General features: G+C 42.3%; 1 protein-coding gene across 8 annotated transcripts in view; it reads left to right on the plus strand.

Annotated features, from left to right (window-relative positions):
* The first annotated feature begins 3,016 nt into the window (after positions 1 to 3,016).
* The window catches only part of Lin54 (lin-54 DREAM MuvB core complex component), a 63,523-nt gene continuing 43,020 nt past the window's right edge, over positions 3,017 to 23,519 (plus strand). Inside the window, exons 1-2 of one of the 8 annotated variants that reach the window (XM_051198630.1) lie at positions 3,017 to 3,162; positions 21,744 to 22,453. In XM_051198630.1, coding sequence (XP_051054587.1) covers positions 21,776 to 22,453 — 678 coding nt within the window. In that variant the 5' untranslated portion in view covers positions 3,017 to 3,162; positions 21,744 to 21,775. Of the gene's footprint in view, positions 3,163 to 3,419; positions 3,537 to 3,594; positions 3,838 to 4,942; positions 5,271 to 21,743; positions 22,454 to 23,519 lie in introns of those variants that run through there. The other 7 variants (XM_051198634.1, XM_051198632.1, XM_051198629.1 and 4 more) reach the window with 7 other exon arrangements.

Consider the following 23,519-nt stretch of genomic DNA (forward strand, 5'->3'; position numbering starts at 1 on the left):
ATACAAACACCCAAATACATAAGATAAAAATGAATAACTACAAAAAGAAACTGAAAGTTGTTACATTCAACTAAGTAAAGATGTGTTACATTTGTTTGTGTTGCACAATATTTGTTTAACTATGTAAAGATGTGTTACTGTGTCTGCCTAAGGCACCTGAGTGCTCTAATAAAAAGCTGAGGGATAGTATCTACAATATTTATATTTCTTAATTTTTTTAGTTTAGTTACTATGGAAAATATTTTAAAAAATAGTTGTTTTATCTCTACATTTTAAATTTTTACATTAATTCATTTGTGTGGGTGGCACATGTATGCCACAAATCGTGTGTATATGTCTGAGGACAACTTGTAGGTTCTGGGGGTTGAGCTTAGGTTGTCATGCTTGGTAGTAAGCATTCCTCCTATTGAGCCATTCCACCAGCCACTACATCTCTACATATTTATCAAATACTTTTTGTTGTTGTTTGAGACAGGGTCTCACCATGTACCGTACCTCTGATTGTCCAGGTTGGCTTTAGATGATCTGCCTGCCCCTGCCTCCCAAGAGTTCTGGCATTAAAGTGCATCACCAGGCCAGGCTTAATTAAGTTATTGATACAAGTACTCTTGTCATAATGAGGGTGCTGCAGCCATTTTGTTGCAGTACATGATATTGCTGCTTTTACCTGTAGTTTTGATCCAAAGACGGAAACTCTGCGCGCGCGTGCGCGCGCGCGTGTGTGTGTGTGTGTGTGTGTGTGTGTGTGTGTGTGTGTGTGAGAGAGAGAGAGAGAGATGCCTCACTAATTAATTCAGGCCAAGTGTTGGGTCCAAACCCTCAATGTTCTTGCCTCTAAGAAGCTAGGATATGAATATGTGCCACCCTTCCTAACTAAAAGCTTTATTTAATTCTTGGTCTTACATTTAATTTCATTTATTTATTCTTAAGATTTTATTTTTAAATTATGTATATGTTTGCATGTGTTTGTGGTTTGTGCACATGAGAATAGGTGCCCTTGGAGGCTAGAAGAGGATAGTGTATTCTCTAGAGCTGGAGTTGCAGGCAATTGTAAGCCACCTAATATGGAAGATGGGAACTGAACTTTGGTCCTGTGCACGAAAGGTACCTGGTCCTAAGCATGGTCCTCACTATGGAGAGATCTCTCCAGCTCCTTCGAGAACTGTAATATTCAGTGTAGTTGTTGAGTGTTATACGATGCATCTCTAGATACCATGTTTTTTCCCTTTAATAAATTACACCAGGATACTACTGACTATCATTCTCCACATAGACTAAATCCTTTGTTTTGGTATGAGCTCTTTTGACTACCAGATTGCTAACATTGATAAAATTATAATAGTCACTTTAGTCTTTGTAACAAAGTCACAGTAAAACCAGAAATGTTTCCCTTAGTCTTTAGGTGCTGCTTTGTAGTAGCAATATCAGAATTGTGCTAGCCTGGAAGGAACTCAGAACTTTTTGATCAGGGTGTGTGTGTGTAGGGGGGGGGTATTATCTCTTTAAACCCAGCCAAATTTGGGAACTCCATCTTTGCCCTCTTCTTCCAGAGATGTTCCACACTAGTCATGTGATCAGGATTTCTGACTAGTTCTCAAGGTTTATCATAAACTAAGTTCACAATATTGATCCCCAATGAAACCCATGTATAGTCTCCAACATTCTCACTGTGCTAATTTCATGCAGTTGGGCTTGCTAACGTGCGGTTATAGCCTAACATTTCAGGCCAATATCTTGTAGCTGCTCAACACCTCTCTCTTTTAGTTAGCTGTCTGAATCTTGGGAATTTATTTTTATTTTGCAGGTGGAAAAAATAAACATGTTATATAGGAATTAACAGAGATACCAGATTTTAAAATCAGGACTACTTGATTGTAAAGTGATAGTTTCAGCATAACTCTGTCCTCCTCCATGCTGTTCCCAGGTACTCTCAAGTTAGCTGTGTGGCTTCCATAGTCCTTTAGCGATGCACCTCACAGCTGTACATACACACTTAGGTTTTCCGTTATTTCATTTGTGTAGTTCTTGTCTGGCAAAGTAGTTTACAGGATACTCTCAAGGCCTTTTTTTTTTTTTTTTTTTTTTTTTTCCCGTGGATCTGTTTAAATATCCCAGGAAATGAAGGAAAAGATAATTTGTACTTTTTTTTTTTTTTAAACTCTCTGCTCATGGGGTCCTGTCACTCAGCTCCTGAATAAATACACAGAGACTTATTCGTACCTATGAATACCCAGCCTTACCTTGGTTTGTTTCTAGCTAGCTATTCTTAACTTATCCTGCCTATATTTTGCCTCTGGGATTTACCTTTCTCTATTCTATATACAGTTCTTTACTTCTTACTCCTTAGCGGGCTGGGTGGCTGGCCCCTAGGGTCCTCTTCCTGTCCTTTTGTTCACTCCTCTTATCTCCTTCTCTCTCATTTATCTCTGCCTGCCAGCCCCGCGTATTGGCCGCTCAGCTCTTTATTAGACCAATCAGGGTGTTTTCGACAGGCATAGAGCCAAATAAATGCAATACAAAAGACGACTGCAACACATCTTTGCACCGTTAAACAAACATCCCGCTTCGTATCAGTGTAAGGTGTGTGCTGTACTGCAAACCAAAATACCAAAAAAAAAAAAAAAAAAAAAGAACCTCCCTCTCAAGGTAAGCTTAACTCTGGGTGCTCATGTCAGGAGCTTTTCTGGCGCCCCTTGCAAAATTCAGGTCTGTGCAAACCCCGAAGAGCTTGTTAGCCATGTCGACTCCCCCCTCGCTCAAGCGCACCAGCAAGCGTGGGCGCGCTGGGAACAGCACCTACTGTGGTCTTGCCGGCCTTCCCTTTGACAGAGGCTCCGGGGGAGGGGAGGGACTCACAAGAGAGCCTGAGAGGGCCCCCCCCAGCCTTGCGCAGTGACGCGCGTCGGGTTGCCAGGGGGCGGGGCTGCGCGCGGAAGGGGCGGGGCGGAGGCCGGCGGCGGCGCAGGGGCGGGCGGGGCGGCGCAGGGGCGGGCAGGGCGGGGCGGGGCGCCCGGCGTATTATGGGATGCGGCGGTGGAATGGCGCTGGGCGCGTGATTTTGAACAAACCCGGGTCTGTGTTTCGGAGGCGCCGCCGCCGCCGCGGCTGCTGGGAGCCCCGGGAGCGCGGCGCGAGGAGGAGGCGGCGGCGCCGCCGGCTCGGGTGAGTGTCAGCCCGGGACACCCGGGCTGAGCTGCGGGGACCGGCGCCGGGCCGGGCCCGCGGGGCGGTCGCGCGGCCGGAGAGCGCCGGCCGGCTCCCGGGCAGCTGGGCCGGTGGGCCGCGGCGGGCGGAGGGGTCGTCGGGGCGCGGCCACGAGCCGCCGGCGCCCGAGAGCGTGGCTGTCACTCGGCGGGGCGGCTCGGGAGGAAGGGCCTGGCGGCTGTTGACAGGCTCTCTGCGCGGCTCGGGAAGCCGCCGGCGGCCCCGGGCTTCTGGGAACCGGTTTTGCTGCTGTGTCATTTCGTACCAGCGCCTCCTCTCGCTGCTGCCCGCCGCCGCGTTCTTCCTACGCCCCTTTGTATGGGCTTCTCTGGGTGCGTGTCCGTTTCCCTCGCGAAGCCCACCAGCCAAATGTCACAATGTTCCCGCGGTGCACGGGGGAAGGGAGCGGGCTGGGACTTAGCCTGGCCAAGCAACGGTAAACAACCATCCGAGTGCCGGTGGACCCGGCTGTTGGCAGGAGAATAAAGTTGGAAGATGAAGGAGCTGGGGACCCCTTACTTCCACCCTCAGCCTTTAGCGGGCTGTATGTAAAAACGCACCGGGAGTGGGTGGGACAGCTCTTGATTAAGCCCGAGGCTGCTGACTTATATATGGAGTTGACATCCACACAAGGTAGGGGAATGAAATGGCTTCTGCTTCTACCTCATTCTTAGGTAAACTTAAGACAGTTGAGTGGCCCTGCTCGCAACCCCGAGATTCTGTTTGCTCGTTTCAAGTAGGCCTTTTAGAACGTATATTGGGACTGAATGATAAATAATACAGCTTGAACTGGCAATAAGGCTTTCTGAAACTAAACCGCTGTGTTTTGGAGCATACTGGTCCCATTAAGAAGCCTTGCAGCGTATGTGTTCTTGTTCCTTAGATGATTAAGCATTACTTGTATCCTCTTTTGGCTACTTATTAAACTAAACGATGAGAGGAACTGGGAGGGGTGGATAGGTAATTCCGGAATCTTGTTCTCAAGCAAGCTGTTTCACTGCATCGAACAAGTGTATCAGCAGCAGACGGGTTTTAATTTGGAAACTTAGATCCTAAAACCACTTGGCAAGGTGTTGTAGCGAAGAGCTGTGTGTCTTCTATATGTTAGAAGTTCAATCACTTTAAATCAGTACACTTTAAATTTAGTGGCACTTGTACAACTTAAGCCAACGACAAATTGACATAATGGTGTTCGTGAACCGAAGTGGCCAAAGTGAAGAGGAAAATAGTTAAGAACGTTATTCAAAAAAAAAAAAAAAAAAAAAAAGCTCCGATCGGCGCCAGTAATTAAGGGGTGCCCGAGAATCAGGCATGCATACGGAAATAGCTATACTGTCAAAGTAGTTCTGTGGGTGGAGTAGAATGCCAAAGTTGCTGAGTGACGTTGAAGGTGTCCAATGACTCTGAAATGTGCACGAAACACTGTCTACCATCTCAAGTGATTTTCTGGAAATGAAAGAGTTCGGGTTCTTTACTGTTCTTGTGTCAGATTCCGTATGGCTTGCCCTTCTACCAAATGCCTGGGGCTTGGAATCCCGCAGGTATGACGGCTCCCCTTGGCGTTCCCGCGGAGTCGCGGGAACTGGGTGTCCGGTCCTGGGGTGATAGGGCTGGCAAGGCTAGCCGGTGTGCATTTGAAGGTTGGCGGGGCGGGCGGGAGGTTTCCCCGGATATGTGGGTGTGTGCTGCTCGGGAAGGCGGGCCGGGGCGGGAGCAGGAGGAAGGGGGAGGTGACTGGCGGCAGCGGCGGCAGCCGGGGCTCGGCTGTCGGGGGAAGCTACTGAGCTGTGATGGTGATGACGAGGTGAAAATGGCGGATCTTTCGAAATACAATCCCGGCCCCTGACATACCAGAGGCGGTGGCCGCGGCGACATCGCTTCCCCGGCTCCCTCCTGGCTGCCCGGGTATTCTGTAGAGCTCCTTTTCGGGCAAACTGGGAAAGGAAGCAGCTGGACAGAGCTCCGTGCACAGGCAAAACAAGCACTGCCCGGACTCGGAATTGCCCGGGACCTTCTGGAGCCCGCTCCTCAGAGCCGGAGGGTGGAGAAAGCGGCAGCCTCTGGAGGTAGAGGAGAAGGGGGGGGGGGGGTGCCCAGGGGCTCTCGGTCTACAGAGCTCTTTATTTGGAAGCTGGGGGAGGAAATGCGTCTCGGATCAAGAATGACTTGTCCGGAGTGCAAAGAATCAGTAGCCTCATAATGACATCAACATTATTATTATTATTATTTTTAGTACCTAAGGCTGCTGCCGAGGCCTAGAGGAACCGCTAGTACTTATCATGATTTCCTGATAGAATACTGAAAATACCCACTCAGTGGGGGTTGGCAGGTGGTGGTCAGCAGTTTAGAGACTTGTTTGTTTGGGGAGGAGAGCATTGGCATTTTCTTCCACATTTAATGTTGGTGACAGAGCATAGTCTAACTTGTTGGGGTGTGGATCCTTACCTATTTTTAAACATATGGACCAGTGTTGTAGCAATCAGGAAAATTTTATATGGTGCTGTCATCCTTGGGGTGGCACCTTTGAACCCGACACTAGGCAAATAACAATTTGATACTGTAAATCATATTTTCTGCCTAGTTTTAAATGGAATTTCTCCTCTGTCCCCATCTGATTTGATGAATTCGGAGAGCAAAGTTATGGAAGATTTTATAATAGGCTGTATAGTACAAGTGAGATTCCATTGGGAGCTCTATTCTGCTGAGTTTACGTTCACTGTCAGAGGAATGATGGCTGGATGCAAGCTTTGGGCACATTGAAGTGATAAAGATATTGAAGCCTGTTATGGTGCAAATGCAGTGTCTTTGTTCAGGTAACCGGAGCACTGTTACCTTGGTTATAAGGCTTGATTGACCTTATAATGCCTGGCTTACTTTTGTCAACCTGATGGTCTTTGCCATCTTAGGCAGTGCTATGTGGTTCTTAGGCAGTCTTTTTGAATAAAACAGGAATGATACTGAAAGGTTACATGTTATACAAAATTTTATGCAATGGTTTGGTTTTTTTCTTCAACTTAAGTGGTAGAAAGTTGTTGGGTTAATGGCCTTAAATTATGAGAGTAAACAAGTTAATATTTAAGAAATGCCTGCTAGTAATATTTATGAGTAGCAATAGATTTTCTTTCTTAGGTTGTCTACAGAGTAATATGACAGAACTTTCTATATTAGCATATGGTATATTATGTATATACAGAGCAAGTATTTTGTCTGAATGTGTATTTATAGTTTAGACTTTGGCTTTCACTCACTACAAGAATGAGAAGCCAAAGAATGTTTTACAGTAAATGTCTGAAAGGTACTTAGAAGATTTAATGGTTGTTTTTCATTAAAAGTATAATTTGAGGGGTCAGCCAAATAGATGGCTCAACAGATAAAGTCATTGGCCATGTCAGCAATCCTAAACCTGAGTTCAGTCCCCTGGGCCACACATGGTGATAGGAGAATACCACTGTCACAAGTTGTTCTCTGACTTCCTCATGGCAAGTGTGCTCCCCCAACAAATAAATGGAAAAAAATAACAAAATTGTGGCTGAAGAGATAGCTCATCCATTAAGACTGTGACTATCCAGAGTTCCCAGCACCCATGTGCCACAGCCTCACAACTCCTTTTAACTCCAGCTCCAGGGAATCTGATGCCCTCTTCTGACCTCCTTGAGGACCTGCACATATGTGGCATATGTACACATACATAAAAAAAAAAAATCTTTTTTTTTAAAAAGAAGAAAACATTACATGTGTATATACACACACACACATACATACACACACACAAAATTTTATCTTGCATTACCCGGTAGGAATTTGATTCTTTAAAAAATTTAAAATTGAATTATTCTGTGATTTTTTTTTTTTTTGTTCTTCATTAACTAGCATACTTAGTAAGAATAAGAATTTTTAAAACTTAAAATGCTTTGTCATTGATTTTCTGTTTTGTGATGGAATCTTGCTGTGTATCTCAGGCTAGCTTTGTGTGTGTGTGTGTGTGTGTGTGTGTGTGTGTGTGTGTGTATGTGTGTAACTCTCTGGAGCAAGGGATGCAGGTGATTGTGGGCTGCTGCCGTGTGGGTACTGGGTCCCTTGGAAGAGTAGTTACTGCCCTTGACTGCTGAGCCCATGCTCAGGCTAATTTTAACTACCAACTCTGTTGTCTTTTTGTTGATTCTTAGTGATTACCCCTCTCTTCCCATTTTTAGATAGTCTTTTTCTGTAGCTACATTGGTCTGAAATTCGTGGTGGCACAGACTGGCCTCTAACTCAGAATAGTCCTTCTGGCTCCCAAGTGCTGGAATTACAGGTATGAGCCACCATGCCTGGTTTGTGATACCTTTATAAACTGCCGCTCTCCCCCTCCCCCTTTTTCCTTGTTTTTGAGACAGGATGTAGCCCTGACTGTCCTGGAACTCACTATGCAGAACAAGCTGGCTTTGAACTCACAGAGGTCCATCAGCTTCAGAGTACTGGAATTAAAGGCATATGCCACTGTACCCATCTATGATTACCTTTAAAATTTTTTTGAAATTATAACATTTCCTCTTTCTCTTTTTCCTCTCTCTAAAACCTCCAAAATACTCCTTGCTCATTTTCAAATTTGTGACCTCCTTTTTTTCATTAATTGTTGTTACATAGGGGTATGTGTGTGTATTCCTAAATACACAAATACAACCCACTAAGTCTATAGAATTACAGGTATTTGTATGTGTGTATTTTCAGGGCTGACCTTTTGTTGTTGGCTAACTGATGAGCTCTTCTCTAGAGAAAACTATTATCTCAATCCCAACATTCCTTGCATTATTACCTTTTTTTAATTTTAAGTTTTTTGGAGACAGCTTTTCTGTTATAGCAGCCCTGGCTGCCCTGTCCTACTCTCTTTGTAGACCAGGGGGTAATTACCTTTTAAAACTCAGTGTGTATGTGTGGTTTTCTTTTTTGTTTTGTTTTGTTTTGTTATTTTTCAAGACAGGGTTTCTCTGTGTAGCCTGGCTGTCCAGGAACTACTGGAGCAGGCTGGTCTCTAACTCACAAAGGCTCATCTGCTTCTCTCCAGAGTGCTGGAATTAAGGCATGTGCCACCACTGCCCAGCACTAAAATTCAGTCTTTAGATCACTTTAGATAATTTAAGTGTATTAGAATGACTGAAAGAAGAATTCGCCTCTGGAGAAAGTCAGGTGTCTCTCTTGTTTGAGAAGAACAATACAGATGTTTTGCTTGTTTTGGTTGGTGGTGGTTTTGTTTTGAGACAGGGTTTCACTATAGCTCAAGCCAGTCTGGAACTCTGGAAATGGAGAGTCTTCTTGCCTCAGTTTCCCCAGTGCTAAGATTACAGATGTTTGGTATCACACCTACTTTAGAGTTCCATCATAATTTGTCAAACAGGTTGAACACCCTTAATCTGATCCAAAATGTTCACTCAAAAACTTTTCGGTTTTAGAGCATTTTTGATATTGATGTAGGATAGCAGTAGAAGGAAAAGCTTTACTTATAACACCCCCCCCCCCCCCAGTGTGAGACTTGAGAATTTGAAACACTTATGGCTCCAAGCATTTTGGATAAGGAATAGTCAGCCTGTATTGGGGGTTATCGGTGAGCCCTGTACTATGCTAGGGATGGGAAAACTAATTTAAATATGATTGCCCCAGAGGGCTTTCGGTTTAAGAATCTTTGGAGGTAAAACTGAAACCAGAGACTAAAGGGGCCTTACTGCAATAGGCTTGGTTGTGTACAACTTTTGAATAAAAGAATGGCAGCCTCACAAATTTACCTAGGGACATAAATCCAGTAATGTTTATGTAAGATGTACTGTAGTAAAAACACCATAGTGTACTCCAAGCTGGAGCTTTGGATACTGTTGATGGCAAAGGGATGGAGTAATTCATTCATGATCTGCATGTTATATGCAGGTTAGTATTTCTATGGAGGTACATCAAAGACTGAAGGTCTATTTTTTAAAAGTAATTTACTGTTTTATGTGTGAGTTCACATGCCATGGCCCACATGTGGAGGTCAGAGGCCAACTTTACAGAGTTGGTTCTCTCCTTCATTGTGTGGACCCATGGATCAAACTCAGGTCATCAGGCATGGCATCGAGCTCCTTCACCAGCCAGCTGAGCCTCCTCGTCAGGCCCAGGTTAAAAGAGCTTATTAAGCCTTTTCCTTTTAACATCACATTTTGGCATGCTTTATTGAGAAATATAGAAAACTAAGGGGCAAAAGAAGAAAAACATGCAAATAAAGAGGAAAATGAGAAAAGATGTACAACAAATGGCTGAAGAAATGAATATAATTTAAAGGAGATGGTACTTAGGTGGGTGTGATGGCACTTACCTTTAAATTCTGCACCTAGGAGATAAGTGGATTTCTGTGAGTTTTGAGACAGTTTGGTCTGTATAATACGCTGTAGGCCGGCCTGGGCGACACAGCGCAACCCTATCTAAAATAACAATTTTAAAGAGACATTTGAAGAAGAATTATATGGAAAGTATTGACCAGTGTTAGTTTCCTTTTTATTTATTTAGGACACACAGTGATGACCTTACTGGGTGTCAGTCAGGATATGAATATGGGAATCCAAGAGGCTTGGGTTTAGCGTGTAAAGAAACCATGAATTGTAACTCACAGCTCTAGGCTCCAGTCTGTCACTGCAGGGAGCTTAGGTGGTTGGAGACTGAAGCAGCTGCTGGAACCCTCCAGCATTTGGGGAAGGCTTCTCCAATTGCTTACATTAAGAATCCTGTTTACAGAAGGGAAAGTGTCCACCGTGGTGAGAGAAGAGGGTCAGCAGGAGCAGGGATGAGGATGGCTCTAACATGGTATCAGTAGTCTGGAGGCAGAGGCAAGCTTTGATGAAATATTAGATGCACGCACACAGAGTCTAAAGGGAAAAGCAAGAAAGGAATGAGTTACAGTGTGCCTTGTCTCCATAGTGACCTTGTGAGTGAGTGTGAGGGCACATGTGTACTAGTTTGTTTGGTGTCAACTTGACAGAACTAGAATCATCAGAGAGGACAGAGCCTCAGTTGAGGAAATGCCTCCATGAGATCCAGCTGTAAGTCATTTTCTCAATTAGTGATCAGTGAAGGAGAGCCCAGCCCACGGTGGGTGGGACCATCCCTGGGCTGCTGGTCCTGGGTTCTATAAGAAAGCAGGCTGAGCAAGCCACGAGGAGCAAGTCAGTAAGCAGCACCCTCCATGACCTCTGCATCAGCTCCTGCCTTTAGGTTGCTATCCTGCTTGAGATCTTGTCCTGACTTCCTTCAGTGATGGACTTGATGCAGAAGTGTGAGCCAAGTTAACCCTTTCCTCTCCCACTGGCTTTATGGTCATGGTGTTTTCTCATAGCAACAGAAATCCTAACTAAGACAACGTGATAAGCATCAAGTGGAGCTAAGATTGGAAAGTAGGTCTCGTGTGTGAAGTCCTAATAAGTAGTTTGTTGTCTGAGATAAGGTCTTCCTACATAATCCGTGCTGGTGGTGAACTTAGGGTACTCTTGCCTCACCATTCTGGTGTGTGTGTTTATTCTGTGATAACACTCTACAATAAAGTATTTAAAACTGTAAAAATGTAGCCTTTTATTTCCATCTATATTATTTAAAATTTTCAGATAATTACTTCATTTTTCATTGTCACTGTGCTCAATCAAGTTTGTTTATCTCTGCTGTGGACCTTTTACTGTAATAACCTTTAACTGTCCAGTATAATGTTGAGGTGAGAGTGCCTCTTCTCCCAGGGTACAGCTATGGTGGTTCTTTTTGTCTGTTGAGTTTTATGCTCTTCAGGGCTTAGTTTCCTAAACTTTCTCAAAGTCAGAAAGCAGTAAGTACCCATTAGTTAAACTACTGATAAGTTAGTTAAAGTTAAGGGTGTTTAGGTAGAAAGTATTTTCAGAAGATAGTGTTGAAAAGTTTGCTTGAAAATAGTTTCTCATCTTGTTTAACATGTGGATTTCTTTAGAGTGCTGTAAAGTCCCAGAGTGTTATATAAACCCACCTGGCAAAGTTCAGTATAAGTAATGGTAGAATTTTTTTTATGGTACCCTTACTCTGTGGTTATTTTGTTCATTCTTCAAATTTCTACCAAGAGGCTCTTGTTTGCCAGCTCTGTTAGGCCCTAGGATGGGAAGGGATTGTCAATGGGTCCCGTTCCCCCTGAGACTCACATTCTAAAGAAATGGGAGGGTAATCAATCAAGTTATAGACAAACCGACAACTTTCTGATGGCAGTAGCTGCTATGATGAAAGTCAGGGTGTAGGATGAAGTGCCTGGTGGCAATGAAGGTTGCATTTAACGAAGGACATTGAGACAGAGTTAGAAATTAGACTTTTTGAATTGAATGACTAATTGAACTTAAAGCATTCAAGCATTTTCAACAGTGACAGAGTAAAATATTGATTGACTTCCAGGTGTGTATTTTTGCCTTTAGACGCTTAGAACATTTGAGCTATGAACTGTGAAGCTACTGGAGGTGTGGGGATTGCATTTTATGCTCTGGTTTCTTCCACTCCATACACTCACTGTAGTAACTCTTGTGCAGGTGAGCAAACTGAAGCTCCTTAACCTCCTTGGCCTGTGAAGATCCTCTTTCCTTGGAATAGACTTCAACAGTGATGAAGACATATGTTAGCACATAGCTTCCATTCCTAAGGGATAAAATTAGGGTGATGAATCATGTAACTGAAGGGCCAAACCCTTTTCCTGCCATGCTCACAAGCTTTGGGTAATTTGTTTTATTGACGGTTAGTATGCCCTGAGTGTGACCCTAATTGAAGTATATAAGGATAGAAGGCGCTCTATAGTCTTATGAATGACTCTAGAACTTTTCACAGTCCATATTATTTATAGACTGGCCAAATCAGTTAGACTGTTTCTTATTAGGAGTTTGAACTCTCAGTTCAAAAAGGCATACACAGGCTTCTAGTCCTACAACTAATTATTGCATGTGTTTCTTCTGCCTTGTTTCTCTCTCCTCTTTCCTCCTCTGTCTCCCTTCCTCCTCCTCTGCTTATCCCACTCTGAAGCAGTCTTGCTATGTGACTCAGGCTGGCTTTGGAATTGTCTCAAAAATAAAAATGCTCTTGCCTCCCAAGATTTGGGATTTCTTCACCACCATTCTGTGCTACTCCAGGTCTCTTAACAGGATGAATGTGGACTTAGGTTTTTTAATAGCAGAGTAAAGGATCGGCTACAATCATATTTAGGAACAATCATATTAGGAACTCAGTGGTTGTTAAAGCAATAGAACAGTTGGTTTTTGTTTGCTTTTTATTCAGTAAGTTGCTTTTCTTTTTTCCTTGCTATACATACAATTGGGGGTGTCCTGAGGCCCAGCAGTCTCATGAGTTCTGGGGTTACAGGAGTAAGTGAGCCACTACGCCTGACTAGACATGAATTAAGGATGTGGACTATGCAAATAATATTCAAAATCAACTTGACCCAACATTTTAGAACACCTTCAGTCTGTAGAACATGTGTTAAAGTATACAAGGTGACACATTCACCAAGATAAATCATAACTGACTCACAAATCTCTTACTTCAAATTGTGGAAATGCTAGACTGTCTTTAGACAATAGAAGAATTAAGCTAGACATTGATATAAGATACACAGAAAATCTCCAACTGTTTAGCTATTAAATGCTATCTATTACCTGTGTGTCAAAGATGAATTCACAAGCAAATATTTTGAAGTAAATAAGTGATAGATAGTAAGAATTGACCTTAATGGAATGTATTTAAAGTAGCATTGGTATTCTTTGGTTTGTTTTCGTAGTTTGTTTTTTATGTCTTAATGCCTTATTGTAGATATAGAAGGCTTGGAAATCAATCATCCTGCCCTTGAGAACTGTAGCTCTGGGATCCAGTATGGTCTTTGCACTGTCTCTTTGCTTTTAGTAATGTTTTCTTGCCGCTCTGGGGGAGAAACAAAACAAAGCCATGTCAGTGATCTGAGCCACAACTTGAAACATTACGTTTTTCTGGGAGAAGAACAGATAGCAAACATTTAACGTTTTGCAGGCATAAAATTGCTCATATATGTTCTCTCCCACATCTAGAACTGTTACAGAGAATAACAAAACACCCTTAGGGTGAAAGCAATGTAGACTAGTATGTGGGCCTCCAGGCTGGGCTCACCTAGCCCTTACCCTTATTGCCATTTTAAGATTCTGGAAAAAGAGAGTCACATTATACCTAAAGCACCCAGAAGGAAGAAGGTAAACATTTAAGATAGAATTTAACTATGTTAAAAATGACAATTGAAATCTCCAACCAGATTAATCATGAAAAAGGGGAGAGAAAACAAAATACCAGTATGAGGAATGAAGAGAGGATATTTCTTCAGAGCCTACAGATGTTGAAAGGAAAGAATATTATATATGACTTTAATTATATATAATTATGTAGTGCTAATAAATTGAGCAACTTAGAGGAAATAGACAAATTCCTTGAAGACACAAACTGTCAGTTATCAAAGTACACATAGAGTTTATGGAAGATATTAAATTTGTAGGTTTAACAAGACCCCCTTTCGTGAGCTAGGTGCAGTGGTTCCTTTCTGTAGATCTTTGCAGATTGAACAAGATCACCTGAAGCCAGCCTGTGTGCATGTTAGCTCTCGTCTCTAAAAGAAAAGCAGGAGAGAGCTTCCTGTAAGCTAGGCATCTCCACTGATGAGTTCTGAGTACCATGTAAGAAGGAAATAGACAATGGTGTGCAGCTCCATTGCATTTTGTCAGTATTCCCAGGCTGATGCTATAAGAAAATTACAAACCAATATCTATCATGAATATAGACAAAAATGCTTAGCAAAATATTAACAGAATAGAATTCAGCAGTTTATGCAAAATGTGATACATGATGAAGTGGTGTTTGAGAATGTAAAACTGGATTGTTAGTAAAAATCAGTTTAGCTTGCAGGCTAAAGTAGAAAACCATCTGATTTTTTTTTTTGGATAGTTGTAGGAAAAGCATATGGGGAATTAAATTGTGTGTGTTGTGTTGCTGGAAATTGAAACATTGGGTCTTATATATACCAGGTCAGTGTTGTCATTGAGTTCTGTTTTCACCCCTCAACTGGCTGCAGTATACTAGTTACTTTTCTGTCCTGTGATACAATACCATGACCAAAGAGCAACATTCGAGAGTCCATTGTGACAGGAAAGGTATGACATAGGAACAGGAAGCTGGTTGAACACATTCCCCTTCATATACAAGAGCCAACAGGAAGTAGATGAGGTTGTTAACTCCCAGAGTCCTCTCAGTGATGTACTCCTCCCAGCAGGGCTGTACTTATAAAAGTTTCTATAACTTCCCCCACACAGCCCAACATCTGGGCACTTATTGTTCATACGTGAGTCTGTGGAGGCTGTTGCTCATTCAAGACACTACCCAGGTTAGCCCTGAACTCAGTCTTCTGCCTCACCCTCCTAAGTCCTTGGTTTATATACCAGAACCACCATTCTTGACTCCATTTACACTTTTTTTTTTAATCCATTTATTACTTTTACTTCATATATGTGGGTGTCTTGCCTGTATGAACGTTTATGTACCACATATGTACCATGCCTTCAGCCCAGAAGAGGGTACGGGATCCCCTGGAACTAGAGTTACAAATGGTTGTGAGCTGCCAAGTGGTGCTGGGAGTCCAGCCCCGGTGTTCAGCAAGAGCAGCCAGTGCTTCTAACTGCTGAGCCTTTTCTCTAGGCCAAGGGTTGCTTGCTTGTTTGTTTGTTTAATTAAAGGATAGGGAAGGTGGCTTAGCAGATAATGGTACTTTTGCCAAGCCTAATAACCTCATCCAGTCCTAGGTTTTCACATGGTGGAAGGAGAGGATCAGCGCCCCCCCCCCCTTGTCCTCTGATCTCCACACTTGCACTATGGTACTTATGTGCTCACATCACCACCACACAAATACATATAATAATAATGATGATGATGGTGGATCTTTTGAAAAAGTTAGAAAACAATGGAAGCTAACTTTTTTTAACTTGATAAAGGAAATCTGAGAAAGCAGAGTTTGGAAAGCAGGCAAGAATGTCTGTTTTCATTCCCTTAAGCCATCATTTTGTGTGATGTTACAGCAAGTATTTTATGGCAAAAAGAATAAAAGGTGTGTAAACAGGAAAGGAAGAATTACAGTTACTCAAGACAAGTATTGAAAATTTTAAGTAATTACATTGAAAAGCTACTACAGTGAATAAGTGGTCTTGGGATGCAGGATACATGGACAGCATACAAAAACAATTGTATCTCTATAGTAATGACAAACATTTGGAAAAACGGGAAAACCTTGTACAGTACCTTAAAAGTGTAGAATACTTAGGGCTAGAGTAAACAGTATGTAAAGATGTATACACTTGTTGTACAGAGGGTTGCTGAGATAGATGTTGAGAGATGACTCTATGGGTCTTTGGTTCTGTACAAACTACAAGGAGATCAGCAGCAGCTGTTGTTGTTTTCTTTTTAATTATTTGATTTTTGTATTTAAAAATTTTATTTTTTATTTTATGTACCAACCCCCGTCCCTCCCCCATCCACTCCTTCTTTGGGGAATCACCAAAAGTGTGGTAAATTTGAGGCAGGATCAAGACCTTCCCCCCTGTATCAAGGCCGAGCAAGGTACCCCACCATAGGGAATGGGTTCCAAAAAGCAGCTGGTGCCATGCCAGGCACCCTGCCCCCAACAGATTAAGTCTCATAACAGTCATCCACATTCAGAGGGTCTAGTTCGGTCTAGTGTTGGTCCCCCAGCTGTCAGTCCATAGTCTGCTAGCTTCGACTAGCTCCAGTCAGCTGTCTCTGTGGTTTTCCCAATCATGCTTTTTTGACCTGGGTTGTTCATATGACCTCTCCATCCTCATATGACCTCTCCACCCTCTCTTCAACTGAACTCCAGGAGCTCAGCCCAGTGCTGCTGTTTGATTTTTTTTTTTTTTTTTTTTTTTTTTTTTTTTTTGGAGACAAGGTTTCTCTGTATAATAGTCCTGGCTGTCCTGGAACTTGCTTTGTAGACCAGCCTGGCCTTGAACTCACAGAGATCTGCCTGCCTCTGCTTCCTGATGGGCTATCACCACCAGTGTCAGCTCTTGTTTTAAAAGATCTTTTTATGGTGGTGCATGACTGATCCTAGCCATTGGGTGACTGTGATCCCTGCTATTGGGTGACTGTGATCCTAGCCATTGGGTGGCTTTAGCAGAAGGATTCCAACTTTCAGGTTAGCTTGAGCAACTTAATCAAACCCCATCCAAAATAAAATAGAGCTGTAAATGTAGCTCAGAGGCAGAGCATTTCCCTGTCATGCACATGAGTCTGGGCTGTGTCCACCAAAACCAAAAGGGGGTTGTATAGCAAATGGCCATGGATGGAAGAGTAACCCTTGCGGTAGTGAAGGGTAGCTTTGCTTCTTGTCCAATCTAAGAAAAGCACTATCTCCCTGGTTAGGATTCCAACTCCTCTGCATGTTGGGTATCAGCCTGGACAACCTCTTGATCTTCTCTGTAGGACTTGGGGTCTAGAAGAAGTGGCATAATGGATTCCCATGCTTTTCCAGTTACTAGTAACACAAACAAACACACTTAGTCTTAGACTCAGGACTTTGTGCTTTCTGCCTCTAGATCAGTAGCTGGTTACTTTGTTTCCTTGCTTGAAAATAGTCTATTAAAAAAAAAAAAAATCTCCCACCTCAGTTTGGACTCTGACTCCTGGAAAGGAAGGGGACATGGGTCCTTGTGAGCTAAGCTAAAGGATGTCTGGTAGTGAATGACATCATCTGTGAGTTAGATGAGAGCAGGTTGCACCTCCCGAGAGGGTTTTACCTCTTAAGTAGTAATTAGAGGTTCAGCTGAGGAGTGGAAGCCCACTAGATGATGCTTAGTTACTGTGCCCTCAACTCATGTCCTTAGCTGAGCAACGGGAATCACAGGATGACGCTTTAGTTTTACATACTCAAGTCCATGTAGTTAAGGAACCCTCAAATCATTGTACGGGGACGTGGCATCGAGGACATGGAGCTTTTTGTTAATTGAAAATTACAGGAGTGAGTTCTTAGGATTGAAAGAGATGCCAAACTTTGCTTTTTTAAATGTGGAGAGGCACTGGCTCTATCTGTGTTGATCTTAAGGAAAAAGGTGAGTGAAGGTTGGGATGAGGTGTCCCTGTCCTTTAGAAAGACCAAAGTCCATACCTATGTGTCTGTGCCATTTTACGCATTGTAAAGAAGGGAAACAATCACAGTTGAACTACTTGCTGTAAGTTGGGGACCATCTGTGCTATGCACCTGTGGCATACACAGAATTGTAAACTATGCCCTTCCTCACAGCAGGATTTTGAGATTGAGCTATAGTGTTGCACCCTATACTAGTTGTCCTCCTTTTGACTGTTAAATAGTACTCTACTGCACAGACCTCCCACTTTGTATATCCATCCACTTAAGATTGGGCATTTGAACTTTCTCAGTTTGAAACTGTTATGGATAACTCTGCTGTAAACATCAGGTTTAAGGTTTTATGGCCATGTCTTTCCATTTCTTTTGCATAAAAACTGTTATGGCTCTGCTGGATGCAAGACTCAGATTACCTCATTTAATAGGGGCAGAGCAGCCAGGGCATGGGCATGATTTGTAGTGGGATGTTGAAGAGCCTGTGTGGCTATGGGTGGGGCCCTTTGTTGTGTGTGGTAGAGCCTGTGTGGCTGTGGGTGGGGCTCTTTGTTGTGCACGGTTAGGCTTTTCACTGAAACATGTGTTTGTGGCTCTGGCTGTGTTCAGTACCCAGTTCATGTGCCATGCCTTGCTTCTCTTCTTTCCCCAAAGTCTGCAAACCCTAGTAAGTACTTTCAGCTACAAATTATTGTGACTGATGATTTGCCAGCGTGTGTAAAGAACTCATTCAGTGCAATAAGAATCCTAAAAGCTAGCATTCCCCACAAAAAGGTCTTAAGGCTGGCCTTGCTGAAATTACAGGCATGTGCCCCCATGTCCCAGCTACTAATAGGCACTCAAGTTCAAGTACACACACACACACACACACACACACACACAATTTGCACGTGTAAAGATGGTCAGCATTATTATTGTAGTTGTCAGTGGTAGAGTATACACTAAACAAGCACAGAAAAACTTAGAGTCCTCATTTGCAAGAAATATTTTTTTTTCTGATTGACTTATTTCATTTAACATGGTGATTTCCAATTACTGGATTCTCACTTATTGAACAGGAAACAACACTTTAGAAAAACATGCGGAAGGGACTGGAGATTTAATTCTGTGGTAATAGTTCTTTATAGCATGTGCAAGTTGCTGTGGCCAACTCCTGGTTCTATTTTTAAAAAGAAGATAGAACAGTCTCAGTACGTTGCTTAAAAATATGGAGATTAGAACTGGGTGTGGTGACATATGGCTTTATCCCAGCACTCAGGAGGCAGAGGCAGGTGGATTTCTGAATTTGAGGCCAGCCTGGTCCATAGAGCAAGTTTCACGACAGCCAGGGATACACAGAGAAACCCTGTCTCAAACAACAGCAATAACAACAAAAAAATATGGAGGTTGGCCCGATGTGCTAGCCCACACCTGACGCCCGGCATTTGGGAGGGTACTGGGTATCTAAATGATAGAGCCAAGTCTCTTGCATAATTATTATACCACAGGTGCTGGGCTGGGGAAGTAGCTCAGACAACAGAGTGCTTGCCCTGGATTCAGTCCCTAGAGCCACGTCAATCCAGGCGGAGAGGCATGTAATCCCAGTATTTGGAAAGTAGAGGCCATTGTATATAAAGGCAATTCAAGACCACCCTTGCCTATATTCAAGCCTTTCTCAAAAAACAAAAACAAACAAAAAATTCTACCTTTTTAAACAATACAGGCTTTTAATATAACCAATGGGAGTACTTTCCTAGCTTCACAAAGCCCTGCTTTGATGCCCAGCACCTCACAAACCAACATGGTGGGACAAACCTGTAATTTTAAAATTTAGGAGATGGAGGCAGGAGGATTAGAAGTTCAAAGTAGTCCTTGGCTTCAGAATGAAGCTATCCTGAACTGAATTATCATGTCTCAAAAAAAAAAAAAAAAAAAAAAAAAAAAAAAAACAAGCTCCTCACCCCTGCCTCAGTGTGGCTGGAGAGATAGCTCAGTAGTTAAAAGCCACTGGCTGCTCTTTCAAAGGAGGTGGATTTAGTTCCTAGCACCCATATGTTTCTTGCAAGATTGTCTTCTGGCCTTCACAGGCACTGTATGTACATGATGCAATTACATACATGTAGGCACAATACTCATACACATGTAAATACATCTTTAAAATTAAAAAAAAAAACCCTAGCAATCCTATATCTAGGTATTTATTCAAAAGAAATGGAAAGTCATGGCCATAAAACCTTAACCTAATGTTTACAGCAGAGTTATCCATAACAGTTTCAAACTGAGAAAGTTCAAATGCCCAGTCTTAAGTGGATGGATATACAAAGTTGGAGGTCTGTGCAGTAGAGTACTATTTAACAGTCAAAAGGAGGACAACTAGTATAGGGTGCAACACTATAGCTCAATCTCAAAATCCTGCTGTGAGGAAGGGCATAGTTTACAATTCTGTGTATGCCACAGTGCATAGCACAGATGGTCCCTGACTTACAGCAGTTCAACTGTGTTAGTTTTTTCCCTTTACATTAGTGTCTTCAACCTTCCTAATGCTGTGCCCCTTTTAACACAGTTCCTCATGTTGTGTGGTAATCCCAACTATAAAATTATCTCCATTGCCACTTCATAACTGTAATTTTGCTTCTGTTCTGAATATTAATGAGATAACTGATATGCAGGATATCTGATGTTAGACAACTGTAAGGGGCCTTTGGACTCGCTAAGGGGTTGAGCCCTACAGGTTGAGAAGCAGTGCTTTACAATGTGCTAAGGTAGAGCAGGAAGGAGGCTCAGCCGTCAAGGTTAAGAGTACCTGTTGTTCTAGAGAACTGTAGTCCATTCCAGCACCCATGTTGGGTGGCCCACAACAGCCCGTGCTTCCTTCCAAAGGGTCTGACACTCAGCCATCTAGTTGTTTGGTAGGCGTAGTATGTATTTGAGTTAGGCATTTTATGACTGATTTCTGGGTCAGCATCTTACGCCAAGGGAGGAGCCTTTGTCCATGATTCCCTGCACATGAAGTAGTATAAACAGAAATGCAGAGCCATTCTGATAGACAGCACTTATGGAGTAGGGGCCTGCAGGACAGGGAGTTGACTCTGAAAGGATTAGGCTTATTTTAGTCTTCACTTAAAAACACCAGTGGTACAATGTTTACGATAGTGTATGTTTGCATTTAAAATGACTAACTTTGGAACCATACGAATCAGAGTTTGAATCCTGTCTCTACCATTCATTGTCTTGGGAAATTATTTAAGCTTTCTACATTTTTATATGTAAAATAGGGGCGGTAATACAACACACATCAGAGGTTTGGCGAGGAAAATTATGCCATCTTTACCATAGTAAGTTCTCTATACTGATGGCTTATTTTGGCAGCAGCGATATTTGCCATGGCTACTAAGTACAATTTGCTGTTTGTATGTGTTCCTTTTGTGTGATACAGGCTGCTGTGGTCCTTCTACCTCAGCTTCTCAGGGCTGAGATCACAGGCATTGTCCACACCAGCTAAGTGTGCTCCCCATAAGTTTTCAATGTTTCTTATATTAAAGAAAATGAAGTGGGTGTGGCGATCATCTGCAATGCTAGCAGCCAGGATTAAATGACAGCCTGATCCAGGCGGTGAGGGGACATCATGCCTCCAAGAAGAGCAAGAGTTGCCGATTGGGTTCTAAAGAGTTTTGAAGTTCTCTGAACAAACACTTGGCTGCTGTCTTTAATACATGTTGATACCGGAATTCACTGGCTTATTAGAAGTTCTAAATGACTTTTAGCTGAAGTCATTGCAGCTGATTTGTCTGGACCTACTTTTTTTTCCTTGATGGGGACTAGCTGTATATTCTTTTTTGTTTATTTATTTTTATTTTATGTGTATGTATTGCTTGCATGTATACATGTGTACCATGTGCGTGCCTGGTGCCTGTTGAAGTTAGAAAAGGGCATTGGTGTTCCAGAACGTTGTGAGCTACCATGTCAGTGCTGGAAACTGAGCACGGTTCTCTGCAAGAGCAGCAGTTGCTCTTGCTTGCTGAGTCAGCTTTCTAGACTTGTAAATGGCAGAGGATTTGAAGATCTTTCCAAAGAGAAATTCCCTTAGTATAAATTTAATTGATTAGACTTGGGTCACAGTCCATTTGATCTCCATTCATGAAGTGGATACATTTAGAAACTCCTTTAACATTTAGTGAATGTTTATAAACAGGGTAGTGCCGTATGTAGGACCTAGGTAGATCATTGAAGACTTAAATATATTTCTGTATCTTAGATTCTTAAAAGCTACATACAGTTTGTGAAAATCCGGAATGTCCTTCATTTATTACTTACCAATTTTAACACTATTGGTTTTGTCATTTACATTTTTCTTGAATGTATTCTTAAAATCTGCTTAAAAACCTGGTAATGGGTTTCCCTTTTCTTCCAGCACCCAGGCATCTTCCTAGAAGCAGAGCGATCATGGAGGTGGTGCCGGCTGAGGTGAATAGTTTGCTTCCAGAGGAGATAATGGACACTGCTATAACTTTAGTGGATGAGGATAGTATTGAGGCTGTAATTGTGTCATCCCCAATTCCCATGGAGACAGAACTGGAAGAAATTGTCAACATAAATTCTACTGGTGACTCTGCAGCCATCTCCACGGAACCAATCACAGTGTACAATACCCACACTAACCAAGTTGCAGTGAATACCACAGTTACTAAAGCAGAGTCTAATACCACAGTGAAACCAGCATTTCCGAGTGGCCTTCAAAAGCTTGGTGCTCAGACTCCTGTGACTATATCAGCCAATCAGATTATTTTAAACAAAGTCTCACAGACATCTGATCTTAAACTTGGCAATCAGACCCTTAAACCAGATGGACAGAAGTTAATTTTAACAACTTTGGGCAAGTCTGGCTCACCAATTGTTTTAGCACTACCCCATAGCCAACTACCCCAGGCTCAGAAAGTTACAAATCAGGCTCAGCCAGGAGATGCTAAGTTACCACCGCAGCAAATTAAAGTAGTTACCATTGGAGGGAGGCCAGAGGTGAAACCTGTCATTGGTGTCTCAGCATTGACCCCAGGAAGTCAACTGATTAATACTACAACTCAGCCCTCTGTGTTACAGACCCAACAGTTAAAAACAGTACAGGTAAAAACAAAAAAGGGGGCATATTACTTAAAGTGCATGTTAAAAAAAAATTAAACTGACAAAGCTGTGTTAATAGGGTTGTTAATTGCATAACTTTTAATGAATTCTGAATGTTTGAAAGTAACTGTGTGGATTTGTTTTTGTTTTTAAATTGGTAAGTCTAATGTCAGAAAACTTATAGCAAACTAAGTTTTGGTTAAATTCACCAGTTGTTTATTTATAAACTTTTAAGCATTTTATACATAATGGTAGTTAGCTACAAGGATATTATTTTGCTGGCATAAAGATGTCCAAAAAGTCTAGGAAAACTCTGCTGTTCTGAGAACTCTTGGAGGCAGCAATAGCAGATGCTCACCGGCATTTGTCTATTACTTGGAACTTAAAGTCCGTCACCATCGTTCATGTTTGCAGTGTGAAGAAGACAGTGAATATAATGGAACAGAGCATAGGATTGATTACCCCCATGCTGTCCTACTGCCTGTAGATAGCTTGCTCTCTGAAGTTTTTACTTTAGCTTAAGAGGGCTACTTGATCATTTAACAAAACAAAGCAACGTATTACTGCATAGTTCTCAAAACAGTGAGGATCCTTCAGAATAGCACTTAATAGTGCCCTAAATAGTAGATGACCAAGACATCCACTAAACATACATACCATACATGCACAACATGTTTTTAAGGTTTTTATGGCCAGAAAAGCCTCTTTAGGCTACCAGAATGCGTAGAAATACAGTGATTGTCTTAGGAGAAGGAAATCGCAGTATATTCCATGTTTGAAAGAATTGTCTTTTAAAAGAAACCAGAAGGCAGTCAGTTGTTGTGACTCCCACCTTTAATCATAGCACTTGGGAGGCAGAGGCAGGTGGATCTCTGAGTTTGAGGACAGCCTGATCTACAGAGCAAGTTCCAGGACAGCCAGGATTACACAGGGAAACCATAAAAATAAATAAACAAACAAACAAACAAATAAATAAGAAGAAGAAAAGAAGGAAGAAAAAAAGGAAGGAAGAAAGAAACAAGAAACCAGAAGGCATGAGAGGAAGTAGCAAAGGAAGTTGTGTAAGGAA

This window comes from Phodopus roborovskii, unplaced genomic scaffold (genome assembly GCF_943737965.1).
Source record: "Phodopus roborovskii unplaced genomic scaffold, PHOROB, whole genome shotgun sequence".
NCBI lineage: Eukaryota > Metazoa > Chordata > Mammalia > Rodentia > Cricetidae > Phodopus > Phodopus roborovskii.